Here is an 18863-nt window from a genome sequence, read left to right as displayed (position 1 = left end):
CGCAGTGATACCCATGTTGGTAGTATGAAAGCGTGAAAGAATTTCAAAACCAGGAAGGGTATCGACGAAGAAATGGACCACCAAAAACAGCTATGATTGCTGCTAGTGAGGCAAAGCGGCTACAAACTCCTTATATAATGGAACGTTTCATCGATATTGTGCGCATACTTTGCAAAGGTTGCCGACCACTTCGTGAACATTCGGAAGGAGCGGAAAGTGTGCCACCCACACGGATAGAAATCTCCTTATACCTTACGGCAAATTTCTATTGCTTTTTATTAATAAAATGTATAAGTAATGCTATATATGCTGTATAACTAATAAGCAGACACCTTGCAAAAAGTTAATGAAGATCATGTGTCAAATGAAATGTATAAACAGTCACACATACCTTTTATGCATTCTTATAGGACCTATGTGGTTTGTCTTATGGAATGTATAAGGCTGATGTTTTGGCAAAAATGTATAAGTGAAACACATGAATAAAATAATTAATTTTCGTTTCGTGCAGTTGGTGGCTAACTACGATTACGATCCTGTGCTGGAAAAACACTTGGCGGAAGGTGCCAAAAATTGCAAGTACACGAGTAACCGTATTCAAAATGACATGATTACGTCGTTGCACAATGTAATGTTGCGGAACATTGTGAAAACCTTGCGAGGAAAACCAGTGGCAATCATTGCAGATGAGACGAGCGATTGTGGTCACCAGTTGGTGATTGTCATCAGGTATATTGATAATGATGGGATCAAATTGCCAATGCCATTGGCTGTCTGAAAGCAGTTTACATTGATAAAGATGAACCACCACCGGAGCAAAAAATAAATAAAATAAGCTAAATTGAACAATAGGGAAACCGTGGTGGGTGGACAGCACCATCTACTACGCACTTTGGAGTACTCCCCATCCCCAGATTAAATGCACCATAGAAAAAAAAAATGCCCCTCCTTAACAAGATTCCTGTGCACGCTAGTGTCCACGCCAAATAACGAATCGGAAAAACTCAACCTTCTCCGATTTGCGTACAACTTTGCATAATTGTCTGCTATGGGCAATCATTCACATTTTTACAAAAATTCGGCCATTTTGGATGTTGCAGTTATTTTTAAACTGGCTTCTTTGGCTTCGAAATGACGTCTGAGACAAAGTTGTAGAGAAAAGTGAAGCCTTTCTGCAAAAAATATACCTGGTATTTTTTTTTTTATTAATTTTGAGTAAAAATCCCAATAAAGTGTTATATTTTACTTAAATATCTCAAAAAGTGCATCTTCAATTTTTATACATTTTTCTTTTAAGGGGAGGTTCTCATTAAAAAAAAAATCTAAAAATTGATTTTTTTTGTTATTGCATTTTTTGAAAGGCATATAAGTGTATATGAACATTGTGTTGAATGGGTTTTTTGGTCCGCGCTTCTACAGGCCATTGGCATTTATCTCGAAACATGATTTTTCAAAACTGCGTACAATCTCATTTCAAAACGGTTCAATTTAACGACTTGTACCTTTGACCATTCGAAAGAAAACCTTTTTTCATTGCAGGAATGACCTATAAAATCAACACATTCTTTGTATTCACTATTTTTTCTAAAGCCTAAAGAGGAAAAAAAAATAGTTAAAAATTTACAAAAAAATTTGAGATCACACACTCATAAAATTCGACACATTTTTATTGGTGAATATCCATGCGAAATTCCACATGATTTTCATGTGTTCACACATAAACAGAATCCACTAAGTACACATGAAATTTATGATTCAAATGAATAGTATGTGTGGCTACACATGAATTTTATGTGTACACATAAAATCTATGTGTCCGACACATATATATCATTTGTTTATCACACTGCAAAAATTCATGTGTGGGACACATAAAATTAATCATTGAATTTTTATTAGTGCACCATTTTGACAAATTTGAAGTTTTTTACCCTTTCTATGGTCATTCCTCCAATAAATTTAGTTCACTTTAAAGCCTCATTAATCGTGTTTCAGATCGATCCTGAGGTATCAGGCTATTCGCAGTTTGACAATTCCAGGCGTACACAACCTTACTCAAAACGTGACCACGGGCGCCATTTTGTTCTTTTTTTCGCCTTATAAAATTTTTGAAAGACAAAGTTCTAAGCTTTATGAATTTTAAAACCGCGTCCTTCCATGTTTTTTCATTGGCCCACAAAAAAGCGCCAAACTTTGCTTAATTGTTGGCCATTTGAATGAGAACGTCACCGTCACTATATAAGTTTGAGCTACTATGACGACCACTGCAACATCGTCATCAAACGACGTGCGGCAAAACAAAAACTGTATAACAAGTGTTTTTTTTTATTCACTGCTGATAAACTGTCTGTCATTTTGTATTGACGATAAAAGCATGTTGCTAGTCATCTCACTATGATCGTTAAGTCAACAAATATCTTGTCACTTTGGTTTTCGTATAGGACAGTCCTCCTGCTAATTTTATAATAGTGGTTTGTTCCAACAAGTATAACCGTCTGGTTTGAATTCAATCCGAACAATGCATAAGGTCCTAACTACATTGAACCATTATCTTAATACTTTAACTATTTTGTTTGTATTACTTCTGCGTGAAGTAAAAGATTTAGGGGAAATGGCTCTAATGTTGGCCTATGGATCTAAGATTGGGCCCATCGCTAAAAGTCTGCTATTTATCAATTTTATCTAGATGAACGCGTCATTAGGACGGTACTAATAGATATTTTTGGTCGCTATTGAAAATTTAGTCGATTGCTGTATTTATGTATGGGTCCAAATTAGGGACATTTAGGCCGAAATTACATACATTTTATTGGTAGGAGCAACGATCGAGATCCACCATCAGAGCTGTGCTGTCAAGAATGAAGCTTTCTACCTACACCGACAGCACCACCTACCTTTTTTCTACATTCGTTAAAGCACCATTCAAGTGAGAGCATTGTTGTTGCTAATCCTTAATTAATAAAGTGTTTAATTAACTACAGTAGTTCATCGGATACTTATTTCCACTGAATATATCACGGTCCAATAGGTTATGGGCCCAGCAGTATTGTGGAAGCTGTAGGACAGGAACATTTCCGGTGAAATTGCGTTTGGAGCTCAAGGACATTTTTTTCGAATCGGTCCAGAAGGATGGAAAGGCTCGTGCCATGATCGGGCTGGCTGTGGAAGATTCGCAACTGGTGCACATCATCAGGAAGACGACGGCGAAGGAGATGTGGAACTCATTGAAGAAAATTCATGAGGAGTCGTCTCTTTCGTCAACTTTGCACGTACTGCGGAAGTTGTGTTTGATGCGGTTGTCTGAAGAGAGCAATCTGTTGGAGCATCTGAATGACATGACAACGTTGCACAACCAGTTGGAAAAGATGGGAAAAGGACCAAAGGACAGAGTGTTCATGGCGTTGATTCTCTCAAGCCTTCCAATGTCGTACGGTAGCCTCATCAACGTGATTGAGAGCCGACCAGAGGTGGAAGTGACTGGGGCTGATGTCACTTCACGGTGAAAACTTGGCCCTTATTACCGATGCCACTTCACGGTGGAGTGACAGCTTGTCACTTGCGGTGAAGTGATTCCCATTTGATTTACACGGCAATCACTTCACCGTGAGTGACAACTGGTCACTTCACTTCGTTTTCACCGTGAAGTAATACCCGTAATAAGGCCCCTTGTCACTTGTCGTCACGGTGAAGCGATTCCCATTTGATTTGTACGGCAATTACGGCTCTTATTATGAGTATCACTTCCTTATCACCGTGTAGTGACACCCGTAATAAGGCCCTATGAGTATCACTTCCTTATCACCGTGTAGTGACACTCGTAATAAGGCCCACTGTCGAGTTCGTGAAGAATGGCGTCGTCGACAAGTGTGTGGTGATGGTGTGGAGAGCAGGGAAAAGGCTCTGAAGATGGTCAGGGCTATTCTGCGCGGCGTGTGGTAAAAGCAAATTCGAAAAGACGAAGAAAGAAGTCATTTGCCATCATTGCCACCAACCCGGACGTTTTCGGCGCGATTGTCCGAAGCTTGCGAAGGAAAAGTCGCAAAAGGAGAAGAATGATGCTGGAAAAGCGAACATAGCGGCAGAAGTTTCTAGTGGTGTGATGGAAATGTGCCTGGTGGTTGCGACTCCGTGTGACGCTGGAAAGTGGTATTTGGATTCCGGAGCGACGTCGCACATGACGAGTGACGTGAACAGGTTGAACAATGTGGACCGTAGTAAAAGTGTTGAGATCTGTTTGGCCGATGGTACACGCATCAGGTCCGGTGGTTCTGGAACCGGAAAAGTTTAAACCTATTCTGCGGGGCGTGTGAGGTGAGATGACTCGCTGTCACTAGTGCAGTGACAATTGTCATCTCTGGTGAGGTGACTCTCCATTTGATTTGCATGGAGACTCACCTCACCCGAGGTGACAATTGTCACTTCACCATCACTTCTCACCTCACACGGCGCGCAGAGTTGGCCTAGTTGTGTCGCTAACTGGAAGTGGAATCTGGATGAACGTTACGCTCAACGATGTGTACCATGTGCCTTCCCTCGCAGGTAATTTACTGTCCGTAGGTAAGATTTGCGATCTTGGGTACAGTGTCGTATTCGAGAAGTCTGGTTGTCGAGTTCTACATAACAAGGAAGCAGTACTGGTAGGCGAGAGGAATGGAATCGGTTGAAGCAGTTTCCGGAGCAAGCATTGGCGACCACTGTGAAGCATCCTGAATTGTGTGAGCATTTGTGGCATCGTAGGCATCGTGCGACACGATTTGGGTTTCGGCCTGAAATTGCAGAAGTGTACTGGTCTTCGTTGGATACGCGGAGGGACGCAAGGCATACCGTTTCTTGAATCTCGAGAACGATACGATTCTGATCAGCCGTGATGCGAAGTTTGTGGAAGTGCGTGAAGAAGAGGTGCCCCACGGATGCCGGCAGGAAGTTCCCGAAGAAGAACCGTTTCTGTTTCCTGAAAAAGTGAGTGAAGAGGTTATTATATCGCTTGAGGGGAAGAAGATTGAAGAGGTTACTATACCCGAAGCTGTTGAAAGTAGTGATAGTGAAGAAGAAGCGGATCCAGAAGAGTTGGACAGTTCGGAGTATACGATCGCGTCTAATAGTGATTCATCGTTCCATGCTTTCTCGTTGGATGAAATCGCTAGGCGGTCTTTGAGGTGATCGAAGGGCGTAGCACCACGCCGCCTGATCGAAGAGATTTTCGTGACAGGCACGCTTCCCCCAGAGGAGGAGATGGAGCCGAGAACGCTTCAGGAAGCTTTGAGCTGTGGGAAGGGTGCTGAGTGGAGAAAAGCCATGACTGACGAGCTGCGGAGCCTTATTATTGACAAGTTTTCACCGTGAAGTGACGTCCGTAATAAGCCCCGCGATCTCACGAAGACAACTAAACGTGGGAGTTGGTAAACCCCCCTGCTGGGCGAAAGCCAGTAGGGTGCAAGTGGGTTTACAAGATAAAACGAAATGCTGCTGGAGAAGCTATTAAGTATAAGGCTCGTTTGGTCGTCCAAGGTTTTTGTCAAAAGTATGGTCAAGACTATGACGAGGTCTTCGCACCTGATATAAAGCAGACCACTTTGCGGACGCTTCTGGCGATCGGGACCAAACGGAGTTTGGTACTTAAGCATTTTGATGTGAAGACTGCGTATCTATACGGAAGGCTGGAAGAGGAGATATACATGCGGCAACCAACCGGTTTTGAGATTAAAGGTAAGGAGAAGCAAGTGTGAAAGTTGCAAAGGAGTATTTACGGGCTGAAACAGTCGGCTCGTTGCTGGAATCACCGTCTGCACGCCGTTCTCGAAGTCCTGAATTTCAAGCAAAGCCAGGCTGATCCGTGTCTGTACACGAAGGTATTAAACGGGAAGCGCGTTTACTTGCTTGTCTACGTTGACGATATTTTGATCGGCTGCGAAAGCGAGACGGAGATCGACAAGATCTATGCGGCCCTGAGTAAGGAGTTCGAGATGACCAACCTAGGAGATGTGAACTATTTCCTGGGGATGGAAATCAAGAAGGAAGATGGTAAGTACGGCATTTCGCTGGAAAGTTACATAGACCGAGTTGCTGAGAGATTCGGCCTCGGTGACGCCAAGAGTGCGAAAACCCCATGGAGGATGGATTCGTCAAAACCAGGGAGAACAGCCCTCCACTCGAAACAAACACGCAATATCGGAGTCTAGTCGGGACACTGTTGTACATCGCAGTCTGCGCGAGACCGGACATCGCTGCTAGTGTGTCCATTTTGGAGAGATGCGTGTGTGCCCCGAAGTCGATTGGATAGCGGCTAAAAGGGGTAGTTCGCTACCTGAAAAGTACAAAGAAGTGGCAGTTGAAGTACGGAGATCCTGACGGAGAGTTGATTGGATACTCAGATGCGGACTGGGCGGGTGACTTGAAAACTCGAAAGTCGACGACCAGCATCGTTTTCATGTTAGCAGGAGGAGCCATTTCGTGGACAAGCCGTCTACAGAATTTCGTCACATTGTCTTCGATGGAATCGGAATACGTGGCGTTGAGCGAGGCGAGCAAAGAGGCTGTTTGGCTTCTGAATTTGTTCGACGACTTCGGTGAACCGTCCTGCAAGCCAGTGACGCTGTGGGAGGACAACCAGAGCTGCATTAAGTTCATTGTTTCGGAACGGACAACCAAGCGATCGAGACACATTGAGACTCGGCAGTGTTTCGTCAAGGAGTTGTGCGATGCAAAGGTACTGGATCTGTTGTATTGCTCAACCGAAGAAATGGCAGCGGATATACTTACCAAGGCGCTTGGTCAGGTGAAGCTTCGGTGGTTCTCTGCTATGCTGGGATTGACCGGTGGAGATCATTGAGGAGGAGTATTGGTAGGAGCAACGATCGAGATGCTCCTACCATCAGAGCTGTGCTGTGCTGTCATGAATGAAGCTTTCTACCTACACCGACAGCACCGCCTACCTTTTTACTACATTCGTAAAAGCACCATTCAAGTGAGAGCTTTGTTGTTGCTAATCCTAAAATAATAAAGTTTTTAATTAACTACAGTAGTTCCTCGGATACTTATTTCCACTGAATATATCACGGCCTAATACATTTCCCCTACATAGTTGAAGATGCTAATTTCAAATAATAGACTAAAGTGGTAATTTTTATACGATAGATGAGGATATGAAAGTATAGAGTTGATAGATCCGTTAGAGTACGGCAGTGTGAAAATTTGTATATAGAGAGTAGAAAGCGAGCAAGGACAACTTTGAGGAAGGTACGAATCGGGTTGATCATCTCTTTTTGCCGAACGCCCCAGTTGGAGAGGGATTTTTTTTAACTCTTTATTTGTTCCTAATTCAAAATAAATAACATTTCATTTTTACCTAGGTGCTCCAGTTACTGCAGTAACCTACCACCCTTAATTTTTTATGATATATATCTAAGTGTTTTTACATTGGCAATATAATATTTTAACAGGTTTTTCAAACCTGCATGTCAGTATAACAATTGATATCTTAAAACTAAAAGAACTAAAACTAAATCTTATCCAAGTATAAAGGGAATTAATTGTTGCTATTGAGGATTGAAACGATTTTCGCCTGAAATTATTAATTATTTTGTTGGTCATTTGTTCTAAAGTCTCAATATTCGAAATTTTATGTAGCTCGGTAGTACTGTACCAGGGAGGCAACTTCAAAATCATCTTCAAAACTTTGTTCTGAATCCTTTGAAGTGCTTTTTTCCTGGTAGTGCAACAACTAGACCATATTGGCACTGCGTAAAGCATGGCCGGTCTAAAAACTAGTTTAAATATTAGATGTTTATTCGTCAGGCAAAGTTTGCCTTTCCTGTTTATAAAAGGATACAAAAATTTGATATATTTGTTACATTTGGCTTGAATGCCCTCAATGTGATCTTTAAATGTTAATTGGTCAAGTACTAACCCAAGATATTTCACTTGGTTTGACCAGGAAATTGCAACTCCGTTCATAGTGACTATGTGACTACTACTAGGTTTCAAAAAAGAAGTTCTAGGCTTATGTGGAAATATTATAAGTTGAGTTTTGGAAGCGTTGGGAGAAATCTTCCATTTTTGTAAATAAGAAGAGAAAATATCTAAACTTTTCTGCAGTCTACTGCAAATAACACGAAGACTTCTTCCTTTAGCGGAAATGCCTGTGTCATCAGCGAACAAAGATTTGTGGCAACCCTGAGGCAAATCAGGGAGGTCCGAAGTGAAAATGTTATACAATATGGCCCAAGAACGCTACCCTGAGGAACTCCTGCTCTAACAGGTAGTCATTCAGCTTTGGAATTTTGATAATTTACCTGCAGAGTTCTGTCAATTAAATAATTTTGAACTTATTTCATACTATAGAGTGGAAAATAAAACTTCTTCAATTTAGCAATCAAATCTTCATGCTAAACACTGTCGAATCCTTTTTTATGTCTAGCCCTGTCCAAGATGAGGGGCTTGATGATGATTAGTCAAGTGTCGCTATGATTTTTTTTTGCAATTTGTAAAATTGTAGTTTTTCTCCAGTTCATTGATTTGAAAGGTTCATGTGAGTTAATTTCACGGAGCCGTAAATTGTAGTTTTATCATAATTTTAATATTAGCATAAAATAAAATAGTAAATTTAAATTCGCTTTTGTACTGCTAACGTAAATAGTTTGCTTTGAGTGTAAAGTTAATTTATAAGAAAGTTCTAACAGCTTTTTTTGCACTTCGAAACTTGACGGGTCATACCTCTAACATAGTAGCAGTGACAGTGTCGCATGTCCTAACAACAACTGCCTGCGACTAGTGTTCGAGGGGCCGACAGGGCTGAATAAGGGTCAATACTAACAAAATTCTAACACTAACAAGACCCCGAAACTAACGTTCATCCATTGCACTAATAGTTATAATGTAGTTGTACTTTCCTAATAACCCATCTATCACAGACAAACAGACATAACACTCGCAGGTTGTTCATCGAATACGCATTTGACGGTCAATTTGAGTGTTTTTGGTTGGTGGTGCCACCACCTGTGTCGCGCACGGTCGGTTCCCTTGCGTTTGACGTCTGCACACTAGCGCCATCTGTTCAGCGTACTATCCATCACATGATACTCAACAGATGGTGGTACTGTTTTAGTGACTATGTTTTGTGGAGATAAATATTAAATGTGTTATTTCTGTTTATCTGTGCATCTATGTTTCTTTTTCGTTGTGTATGTGTGGGGGGGGGGGGGGGGGGGTTGGTTTAATGTAACCAATACTAATACCTTTCTCTCTGTTCTTTTATTCGTTTTCTATATCCCTTCACCATCACGTCATTTTGACGAGAGATGAGTTACTTGCATGGTGCATGCCCAAGTCGTACTACAGGATAATATGCTCTGAGCGTGGTTCTATCACAATAACCACGCAGGAACGCAAATCGATAGAGCTGAGGAATAATGAGGTAAATTCTACACAGTAGAACTCTAAGCAGGTAATAATAGCAATTAATAATCAAACAACCATAAAAAGGTAAGAATGAATTTATTTATTTTAAATACAGTAATGACCCGATTTTGTCAGCCCTTCCGCGCTTCCGACTTTTTTCTTTCAATAATTTCACATAATCATAAATCTAAATTTTTCTCATTCGTCATTCGTCAAGAGGGATATTTAAAGTATACTTTGGTGCAATAGGTTCAAGAATATTACTGAAAAAGGGCATGGGTTTTGTAGAACATTGGAAAACATTTTCAAAAAAGAGGTCTGACAAAATCGGGACATTACTGTATTCCATTTACATTTACATGATTTATCACATATATATGGTCGTAATCTAACACACAGTTGATCACAATACGAGCCTAAAAGCTGCAGTGACCTAGTGAGCACCATAGCTCGAGTCGTCTGTTAGTATCGCATGGAGAGCCCAACAGAGATGCTAGCCTATTAAGACTGCAGTTGGAGAACTCTCGAAAAAAAAAATGCTTTTTCTATGTCTAGAAAAGCAACTCCAGTTGAGCAGCCTTCAGATTTGTTTGAACGAATTACATTGGTAACTCTTAAAAGTTGATGAGTAGTTGAATGCCCATGGCGAAATCCAAGCTGCTCATCTGCAAAAATTGAGTTCGTATTGATGTGAAGCATCATTCTATTCAAAATTATCTTTTCAAAAAATTTACTTATTGAAGAAAGCAAACTTATTGGACGGTAGCTAGAAGCTTCAGCTGGATTTTTATCCGCCTCAAAATTGGAACAACTTTTGCATTTTCCATTTATCAAGAAAGTATGTCAAATGGAAACTTCTGTTAAATAATTTTACCAAGAAAGACCAGGTACATTCTGGGAGTTTTTGATGAGGATATAGACAATTCCATCATTACCTGGAGCTTTCATATTTTTGAAGTTTTTAGTTATAGATCTTAATTCGTCCAAATCAGTCCACCAAGAATCATCAAAAATATTTTCCCGAGAGAAAATATTCAGATAATCCCGAGCAACCTGATTCTCAATAGAACTAGTAAGACCCAAACTGAAATTATGGGAACTCTTGAATTGCTTAGCAAGTTTCTTAGCTTTTTTTTTGAATTTGTGATCAAAATTTTACCACCCTCTTTAAGCGCTGAAATAGGTTTTTGAGGTTTGTTCAACATTTTTGTGAGTTTCCAAAAGGGTTTGGAACTCGGGTCTAATTTAGAAACATTATTTTCAAAAGTTTTGTTCCTCAGGGCAGAGAATCGCTTTTTAATTGGTTTTTGCAAATCTCGCCAGATAACTTTCATGGCAGGATCGCGTGTTCTATGCCTCCTACGGACATTTTTAAGACGGATCAAGAGCTGAAGATCGTAGTATATTATATTATCGCATTTTGGTACTGAGGCAGCTCTTGCTTCAACTATAGAAATAGTCAGAGATTCAAGATAATAATCATAATTAACATCATCTTTGATTTGCAAAGGAATGTTTGGATCAAAGTAAGATACTTGAGAAGAACATTCCATAAATGTTTGATATTGCTCCCAATCGGCTCTATGGTAATTGAAAGTAGAGCTGTTGGAATTAGAAATTATTTTTTGGGATATTTCAAAAGTTACTGGAAGGTGATCATAACCGAAGTCAGCATTGGTAACCAATTGGCAATAGTCAGCATTGGTAACCAAAAAGCAACCAAAGGCAACCGAAGTCAGCATTGATAACCAAAAGCATATTGCTTGGTGTTTGGATATTGAATAGTGTAATAACCTGCAGAACAACAATGTAATTTTTGTCAAGAATCTAAGAAAGAAACTGATATTCTTTGATTTTTGATATTTTTTCCCAATAATTTTAGAAAACTAAAAACGCGCCGAAAATACTTTTTTTTTCCCCTTAAGGGGGAGTTTACTGCCCAAATATATATATATATATATATTCGGCACGTTTTTATTTCTCTACATACATTGGAAAAATATTTAAAAAAAAATCCAAGAAAATCAGTTTCTTTCTTAGATTCTGGAGAAAATTTACAAGTAAAAATATTTTTTTCTATCGCATCATGAAAAAATATTGGGTGGTTTTTTTAGTCCAACTTTATGCCGTGATAAATTAAAAACATATTTTTGCACGTGAATTTTCTTTAAAGATATGATTTTTTAGATTTTTGATACCTTTTTTAATAATTTTCGAAAAATCGAAATGCATTTTTTTTTCGTTACTAAACGCAAAATAAATACGTTATGATTTTTCTAAAAATATTAAAAAAAGGTATAAAAATCTGAAAAAAAATCAATTTTTCTAATTTTTCAAGGAAAATTTACGTGCAAAAACATTTTTTTTAAAGAAATTATGGCGTAAAGTTGGACTGCTTCTTGATTCTAAATTCGTTCTACGAGTTTCAATTCCGTCCTAACGCATTGAAACGCAATTAGATTTTCTTCGTCCTACGGATAAACGTAGAAAAAGGGGATAAGCGTAAATATTCATACAATGCGCTCTAACAGGATTTATGTTGTAGCTAATGAACTAACACATCGGAATAAACTTGTTATTGATCTGTGCACAGTGAAACCATTGATATTATTGATCTTTTCTGATCGATAGAACGGAAATGGGCGATTACGACGAAGTAGTGCTCTACCCTAAGTAAAAAAATCTGGATTTCGTTGCATAATAATATGTCCTATGTAAAAAATGATTCTCCGTTTCCTGCTCATATGAATGACTCGGGCAACAATTATATCTGGCAAGTATGTCTACTACCTAAAAAGTAAGAGGTTGTATCCAAGACACGACCGTAGATTTGACGTAGGATTACTTGCTCGGTATAAATATTCGGCGACTGTGTTAGGGACACCACTTTTTCCCATCAAGGAAACGCTTCGTTTTCTGATGACAAAATTGCGCATTTTCGTGCACAAAACGTACACAAAAATTCGATTTTTGTTGTTACTTTTTCCTATCGTTCTGGAGAAAACCTTACCTTAATTCGAAGTGTTTCTGGTTAATTGACAAGGTCAGGTGGCATTCGATCCCTACGAGAATACTGGGGCCTCCCTTAGCTCAGTCGGTAAAGGCGCAGCTACAAAGCAAGACCATGCTGGGGGTGGCTGGGTTCAATTCCCGGTCCGGTCTAGGAATTTTTCGGGTTGGAAAATTTCTCGACTTCCCGCCCGAAAAAAAAATTACAGTGAAATTTTCAGTGGAAACAATGCTCTAACATTAATATTTATTGTCGACAATAAAAATGATTGTTATAATGTTGTACCCTTCCGAAAACGGCAAAACTGTTACCTAGCTGTACAATGAATGTACATAATAAAATGTTGTTACAATGATTTTTATTGTATTTTTCATTTATTTTATTGTTAACATGATTCGATCACGAACAATAATGAACAATTCTATTACAATAAAAAATGTTGTTACATTAAATATTGGTGTGTTTTCATTGTGGGTTACTTCACGAACAATAAAAATAAATCTGATTGAAGCATGCATACTATGAGAGGGTCAGCAACACTGCCAATGTAATCAAGATAGGTGCTGCTCGTATGGCTCTTGCTTTGACAGTTCGTTTGGCTCTATTCGTTGCCAAGTCAATTGAACGGCTACGACCAGATCGGTTTGAGTTGAACTCAACTCTCCTGCCTCATCTAAATCCCGCTTAATGCAGACCTTTTCCGTGCAGTCACTAATCATACAATAATAATAAAAAAATCCACCACTTGAAGATGTCAGGAAATCACTCTCAGGTGGAAGCATATTTTCATGGGCGATTCTCTCCAGTTGAATGCATTAACTTATCAACGACGTTCAACCACCAAGGAGACGTGACCTAGAGAGATCGAGTGCAGGGGAGTTGGCTTCCATTTCTCACAAGTTCCGGATCGAATCTCAATCCATAACCAGTAAAAAAAGGACTCACCCGTAACAGACATTACCACCCCCTTCCCTCCCCGGGGCGATGTTTTATTTTTTCGATTTATTTTTAAAGTCGATAAAGTAGATCTGTCAAGCCAACACATACACTCTAAAGTACACTGTTATTTTTTTTAATCAATAAATTCGCCAACCAACAGTAACATAACAATAATATATAATGTTATTGAAAAAAAATTATATGGGGAAATCACGAAAATTTCATTGTTAAGATACTTAACAACCCCCCTTTTTTATTGTAAATTTTCCATTTACCATGAAATTTACTGTTTTGTACAACATAAATCAAGGTAAATTTATTGTAGACGTAACAATATAAATCATTGTTAAGACAATAATTTTCGTCTTATTGTTACATTGTTTTTTATTGTATTTTTGTTGTTATTTTTTTTCGGGTGGGCATAGAAGTATGATTGGACTTGCCACACAATTATACCAATGCAAAAATGGTACAGGCATCGAAAGCTCTCAATTAATAACTGTGGAAGTGCATCTAGAACACTAAGTGGAGAGCACGCACTAAACTAATATGCGATATGCAATAAGCTTGAAAAGTGAAGAAGAATAAGAGGAAGAAGAAGAAGAAGAAGAGAATACTGTTATGCATTTGATCACAAACGTTTGGCTGCTGGGTACATTATCAAAGAGCTTTGGGGTGATGTGGCTGGCAGCTAGTCGAGTCCATTGACGGCAATCGAATGTGCAGGAAGGCAGCTTCCACACCTGCTTAGAATATCGCACCCATTCAAACACACATGGGCCGGGACCAACGGCTTTACTTCTCTTCCGAAGGAAGACGTGACCAGAGATTTTTCTGCTTTTTGAATCGCCATATTTTTTGATGATATAACAAACCATACAAGCTGCATTGCTAATGATTATAACATGACAAAATTATCGATTAATTAACTATGATGTTTTTTTTTTAAATATTTACATGCTTACCGTTTTTGCGTCTGATATTTAGGTCTGATTCTGACTAAATAGTTGTAAATGCGCTACGCTTATTTTTGGCTTATTTTTCCGCATTAATTTAAAACGAATGAACTTGTGGGAGGGTGGAGAACATGTTTATAAAATAACAGTGTTAGAGTGAAAATCTCGAAAATGACCTCATCTACTCTGTTTTCCCCTTTTCCCTGATTGTGCTACTAATTCTTCGACTTAGCTATGCCACCAGAGCTCAAATCGGATTACCCCTGCATGCTTCACTTGGCACGATAATTGAAATCAATTTTGGTTCACTGGTTAATTAGCATTGCTTCTCTGGCTTTAACTTACCTGCTATGTGACAGATTTATGAAACATATCTACCTATACATACTTCGCCTGCGCTGAAAAGTTGACCCAATTTCACATACATGTCTAGCGTTCAGAATCTTCATCGATTTTCTTATTCTCATTGCCACCAGTGCTGTAAATTATCAAAATCAACTGAACATTTTTGATGAAAATGAGAAAAGTAGCTATCCGCTGTCAAGGGGACCTCCTTCTAATGGGTGATATCAGTTGCCTAGTCATTTGGCGAAGGCATGGTTCATTTCATTTGAGAAACGCTTGATATCATTCAATTGAGTGTACCTACACATAAACGGAGCTCTGGTCGACATTCTGGCCAAAAAGCTAAGCCAACCCGACACCAATCTGACTTCTACCAAACCCCAATGTTGACCCGAAATTGACCCGACATAAACACAAAATTAACCCGACAACTACAAGTCATTGGGTTGACATCGACCTTAAATTTGCCCTACATTGATCCGACATCGGGTCGACTTGTCTGTTCGGGACCATTTTGCTGGATTTCTTCCAAACTCCACTGTCGTATATCAAATGATATTGAGTGACTCAATTGACAGTGACGATGAGCTTCGAATGAGAAAGGGGCTCTTCAAATTATGGTCATGTGAGAATTCGTTTTCACAGAATTGATTAATAGTTGTATTGGTTCATCTTCAATCGAATGATATGAAAATTAACAGCACTGATTGCCACAATTCACTGAATAAATTTTCCGAAATTATTACAATGCAGTATAGTGAAAGGTTGTGTTAGCTGGCAAAATCAACATTAAACGCACCGAGAAATGTAAATCCTGCCAAGAGATTCGATCATCGCAGCCAGGCCCTTATAATTCTAAACGCTAGATGTACAGTGTACATTGGGCAAGCGGTCACAATAGTCGACGTATTTTCTATGATAATTCGTTGTCTTTCCTTCAGGCTCTCGCAACACAAGCTATTACAAAGACATCGGACTAAATAGCTATCACCTCTTACAGTACTATTTACTAAAGAGCCTGACTTTATAAAGAGACGACTTGTTAAAATTGGAAAAATCGATTATCTGTCAAAGTCATATAGGAAAAGCTATTCCAATCGAGCAGAAGACCTGTCAAATGGATAAGATGTAATTCTGGCTCTTTACTAAATATTTACATATTTACAAGAAACGTTGAATAGAGGCACTCATAAAGCCCTACAGTAAAGGTCCAAACGCAATGTGGACGGAAGCGGAACGGAAACGGAAAGTTTGACAGTTGTCACAAATGACATCAAGATGCCTAACCGAAATCGATTTGGTTCCAACAAGTTTTCAATCCGACAAGTTGGCTTACTCAGATCGGGCTTTTCCACTGCCGTTGCCGTTCCGCTTCCGCTGTCATTGCGCTTGGGCCTTAAAAGTATGGACGTTTGACAAAAGTTGTTCCAATCGAACCGTCAAAATGCACCGCTTTGCTCGATTGGAACAGCTTTTTTTCAGTTTTTCAGTTTTGTGATAGTCGTCCATACTTTAACTAGAGGGCTTTAGGCACACATAAACTGAAGCAAGAATAACCAAACGAACCGTCAAACGCTGAACCAAACGAGCAAAATAAATAAACAATACTGTTCGCTCAATTCACCAGAAAGGAGTATTGTTCTCAATGGTGAAAAAAGTATTTAATTATTTTCACAAAGTATTTGACATCTGTTATTTCTCGCATAACATTAGAAAAGCGCCTATCCTAGTTGATCGATTCTCTTCATCGACTTTCTCTTTGGTTTACCACGGCAACATAAAAGAATTTCTCGCTAAGAGCAACCGTACCAGTGGTTACCATTTGCGGCACTATTTTACTTACGCACAGCGTTTCCATTTTGGCTTAATCACTCCTCTCCACACCGGTCGTTACTATCAGAGTCATAATTTAAGTTTTCGTTTTCCACACCGGCAAAACAAACTTTTGACTTTTGAAAAAAAGAAATAAATAAATAAAAAAATAAAAACTTTTGACGTTTATTCAAAATAGCAACCGTCTGATGCGTTGCTACCGGGTTGCTAAATTTATGAACTCTCTACTTCACAAGGTGCGGATTGCTATTTCCCCCACCTGAATAGCAACCCTCGGTACGCAAGTAGCATTATGGTAGAGGTTGGTAAGTGTGCCTTATTTACTCATTGGTACGGTTGCTCTAAGCTCGCAGCACAATTGGCGTTGACGGCACCGTCGAAAAATTTGCTCTTCCAGCAAATTTAGATAGTTTCTTATGGGAATTTTCGGTGGAGTGAAAGGATAGTACAAAGTCCGCCATGTTTCAAGCACAGTCTGACGTTTGCTTATGGATTTTCTCATAGGAGTAAAGAGCTACAGAGTCGCCGTCAACGCCAATTCGACAGAAGATAATGTTAGCTTGCGCCTGAATCAACACACTGAATGAGACATTCATTTGCAGTCGGGTTATTCGCGAAAAAGAATCGATCAACAATGATTTTCTCGTGTTGCGGGAGATTTATTTATTTATTGTTGATTCAATTGAATACAACATTTATTAGCGATAAAAAACAATTCGAATCGGAACGTTTTATTTAGTTTTATGGTATTAAATAAAAATGATTGCGCTGCAAGCAAAACAGTAAATATACAAAAATTATACTGTCATGGAACGACTGTCATCTCTCGTCTTCGCTTTATGTTTGCAAAATGTTACCGTGCACTTCATTTTTATTCAGCTCCGGCCGTGGTTGCCAATGCCAATGACATTGCCAAAAGATCTCTCAAAATCTGTGCTGCTGTTTTGACCTGGGGGGGGGGGGGGGGGATGTGCTGTCAAATCAGCCTACTGATCATCTTGTATACAAACCTAAACAAGCCATAAGAAACCTACAGCGTTTGTTTACGTTTGGAACCAGTTTCATATATGAAACTGGTTCCAAACGTAAACAAACGCTGTAGGTTTCTTATGGCTTGTTTAGGTTTGGAACCAGTTATGCGAGGTAGGCGACGATTTTTCTTATTTGACAGCCACCTCCCCCCCTTGGTTTTGACAGAAATTTTCATTGGGTGTCTCTATCAACGTCTCTGATATTTACATATACTACTTTTTTTCCATCGTAGACATTGGTACCAGAATCCTTCAAACTATCAAACGCCCGACCCTGATTCATATTATGGAATCAAAGGAATCAGAAAGGTTAGCAATTGGACTATTGTTTTCTATTGCGGAGTATTCATGATCGTTGGAGTAATAGTGCAAACGTTTGCCATAAGGTAGTATGAATCATCTAGAAACCATCAAACAAAAATAAACAGTTCCCGTTCTTTCTTTTACCCACAACAGTAAATCTTTCACTTTCAACCGTGAACAGTTGGATGAATACTCTCGAAAAAATGCCCTTGTGCTTGCAACTGCACGTGCCGAAGCTGAGAGCCGTGGAAATGAGGCTCAACTTGAAAGAATGAAAGCCACATTAAACAAGGAAACAAGGTGTTAGTATCAAGGACCCGTGATATCCTGATGTACATACATTAGTTTCAGTTCGGATGTATTGGTGTTATTGCTGGGATGAAGATCATCTTTTAATTTCATTCATGGGGGTATGCTTAAAACAAATCAAATGTTATCATCAGTCTTACATTAATTTTTGTTTGATTTGCTTAGACATATTTGACTGATTTTCTAAACTATACGGGCTGGTAATAAAATGGATTTGTTCTTGAAGCATAACACCGTTAATACACATTGTAAATAAATACCTATTTAACTAAACGCTTCATTTGAATCTATTGGATGGCAGCCATAAAAGTTCAAGCTGAACAATGCACCCCTCACCATCCCTCTCCGAAGGGGGAGTTTGGTAAAGAGAGATGATAAAACCGATTTGTACCTTCTTCTTTCCTTTTTTTAACGTCGGTCTCTGTTCCGCAATCTAGTGCCAATCACCGACGGACATCGATTGCCATCCATTGACGGCAATCGAATGTGCAGGAAGGCAGGTTCCACACCTGCGTAGGATATCGCACCCCTAGGGGCATCTCACTCTAACTTCATACCTAATATCAATAAAATATTTGTAAATCCCGCGTAAGTATTTTTAGATATTTTTAAGTATTTTAAACCATGGCTATAAATTTCCATCGAAGCAACACTTATTTTTTGATGACCGGTTGCTAGTGCATGTGTTTGTTGTTGACTTGTTGTTTTCGGTCGTCTTGTATTTATACAAGTAGGAGTGTT

At 39.1% G+C, this 18863-nt stretch overlaps 1 protein-coding gene across 1 annotated transcript in view; it reads left to right on the top strand.

The window, feature by feature from the left end:
* Positions 1-18176, top strand: part of LOC135704956 (dnaJ-like protein 60) — a 31849-nt gene extending 13673 nt beyond the window's left edge. Inside the window, exons 4-5 of the mRNA XM_065226493.1 lie at positions 17744-17896; positions 17967-18176. Of these exons, the coding sequence (XP_065082565.1) occupies positions 17744-17896; positions 17967-18120 (307 nt within the window). The 3' untranslated portion in view covers positions 18121-18176. The remainder of the gene's footprint in view (positions 1-17743; positions 17897-17966) is intronic.
* Positions 18177-18863: the final 687 nt, after the last annotated feature.

The sequence above is a fragment of the Ochlerotatus camptorhynchus genome, unplaced genomic scaffold (assembly GCF_037179485.1).
Source record: "Ochlerotatus camptorhynchus isolate MF236.1 unplaced genomic scaffold, CSIRO-AGI_Acam_v1.1 ptg000252l, whole genome shotgun sequence".
Lineage (NCBI taxonomy): Eukaryota > Metazoa > Arthropoda > Insecta > Diptera > Culicidae > Ochlerotatus > Ochlerotatus camptorhynchus.
Note: the sequence above shows the minus strand (reverse complement) of the source record. Positions and strands in the feature narration are given on the sequence as shown.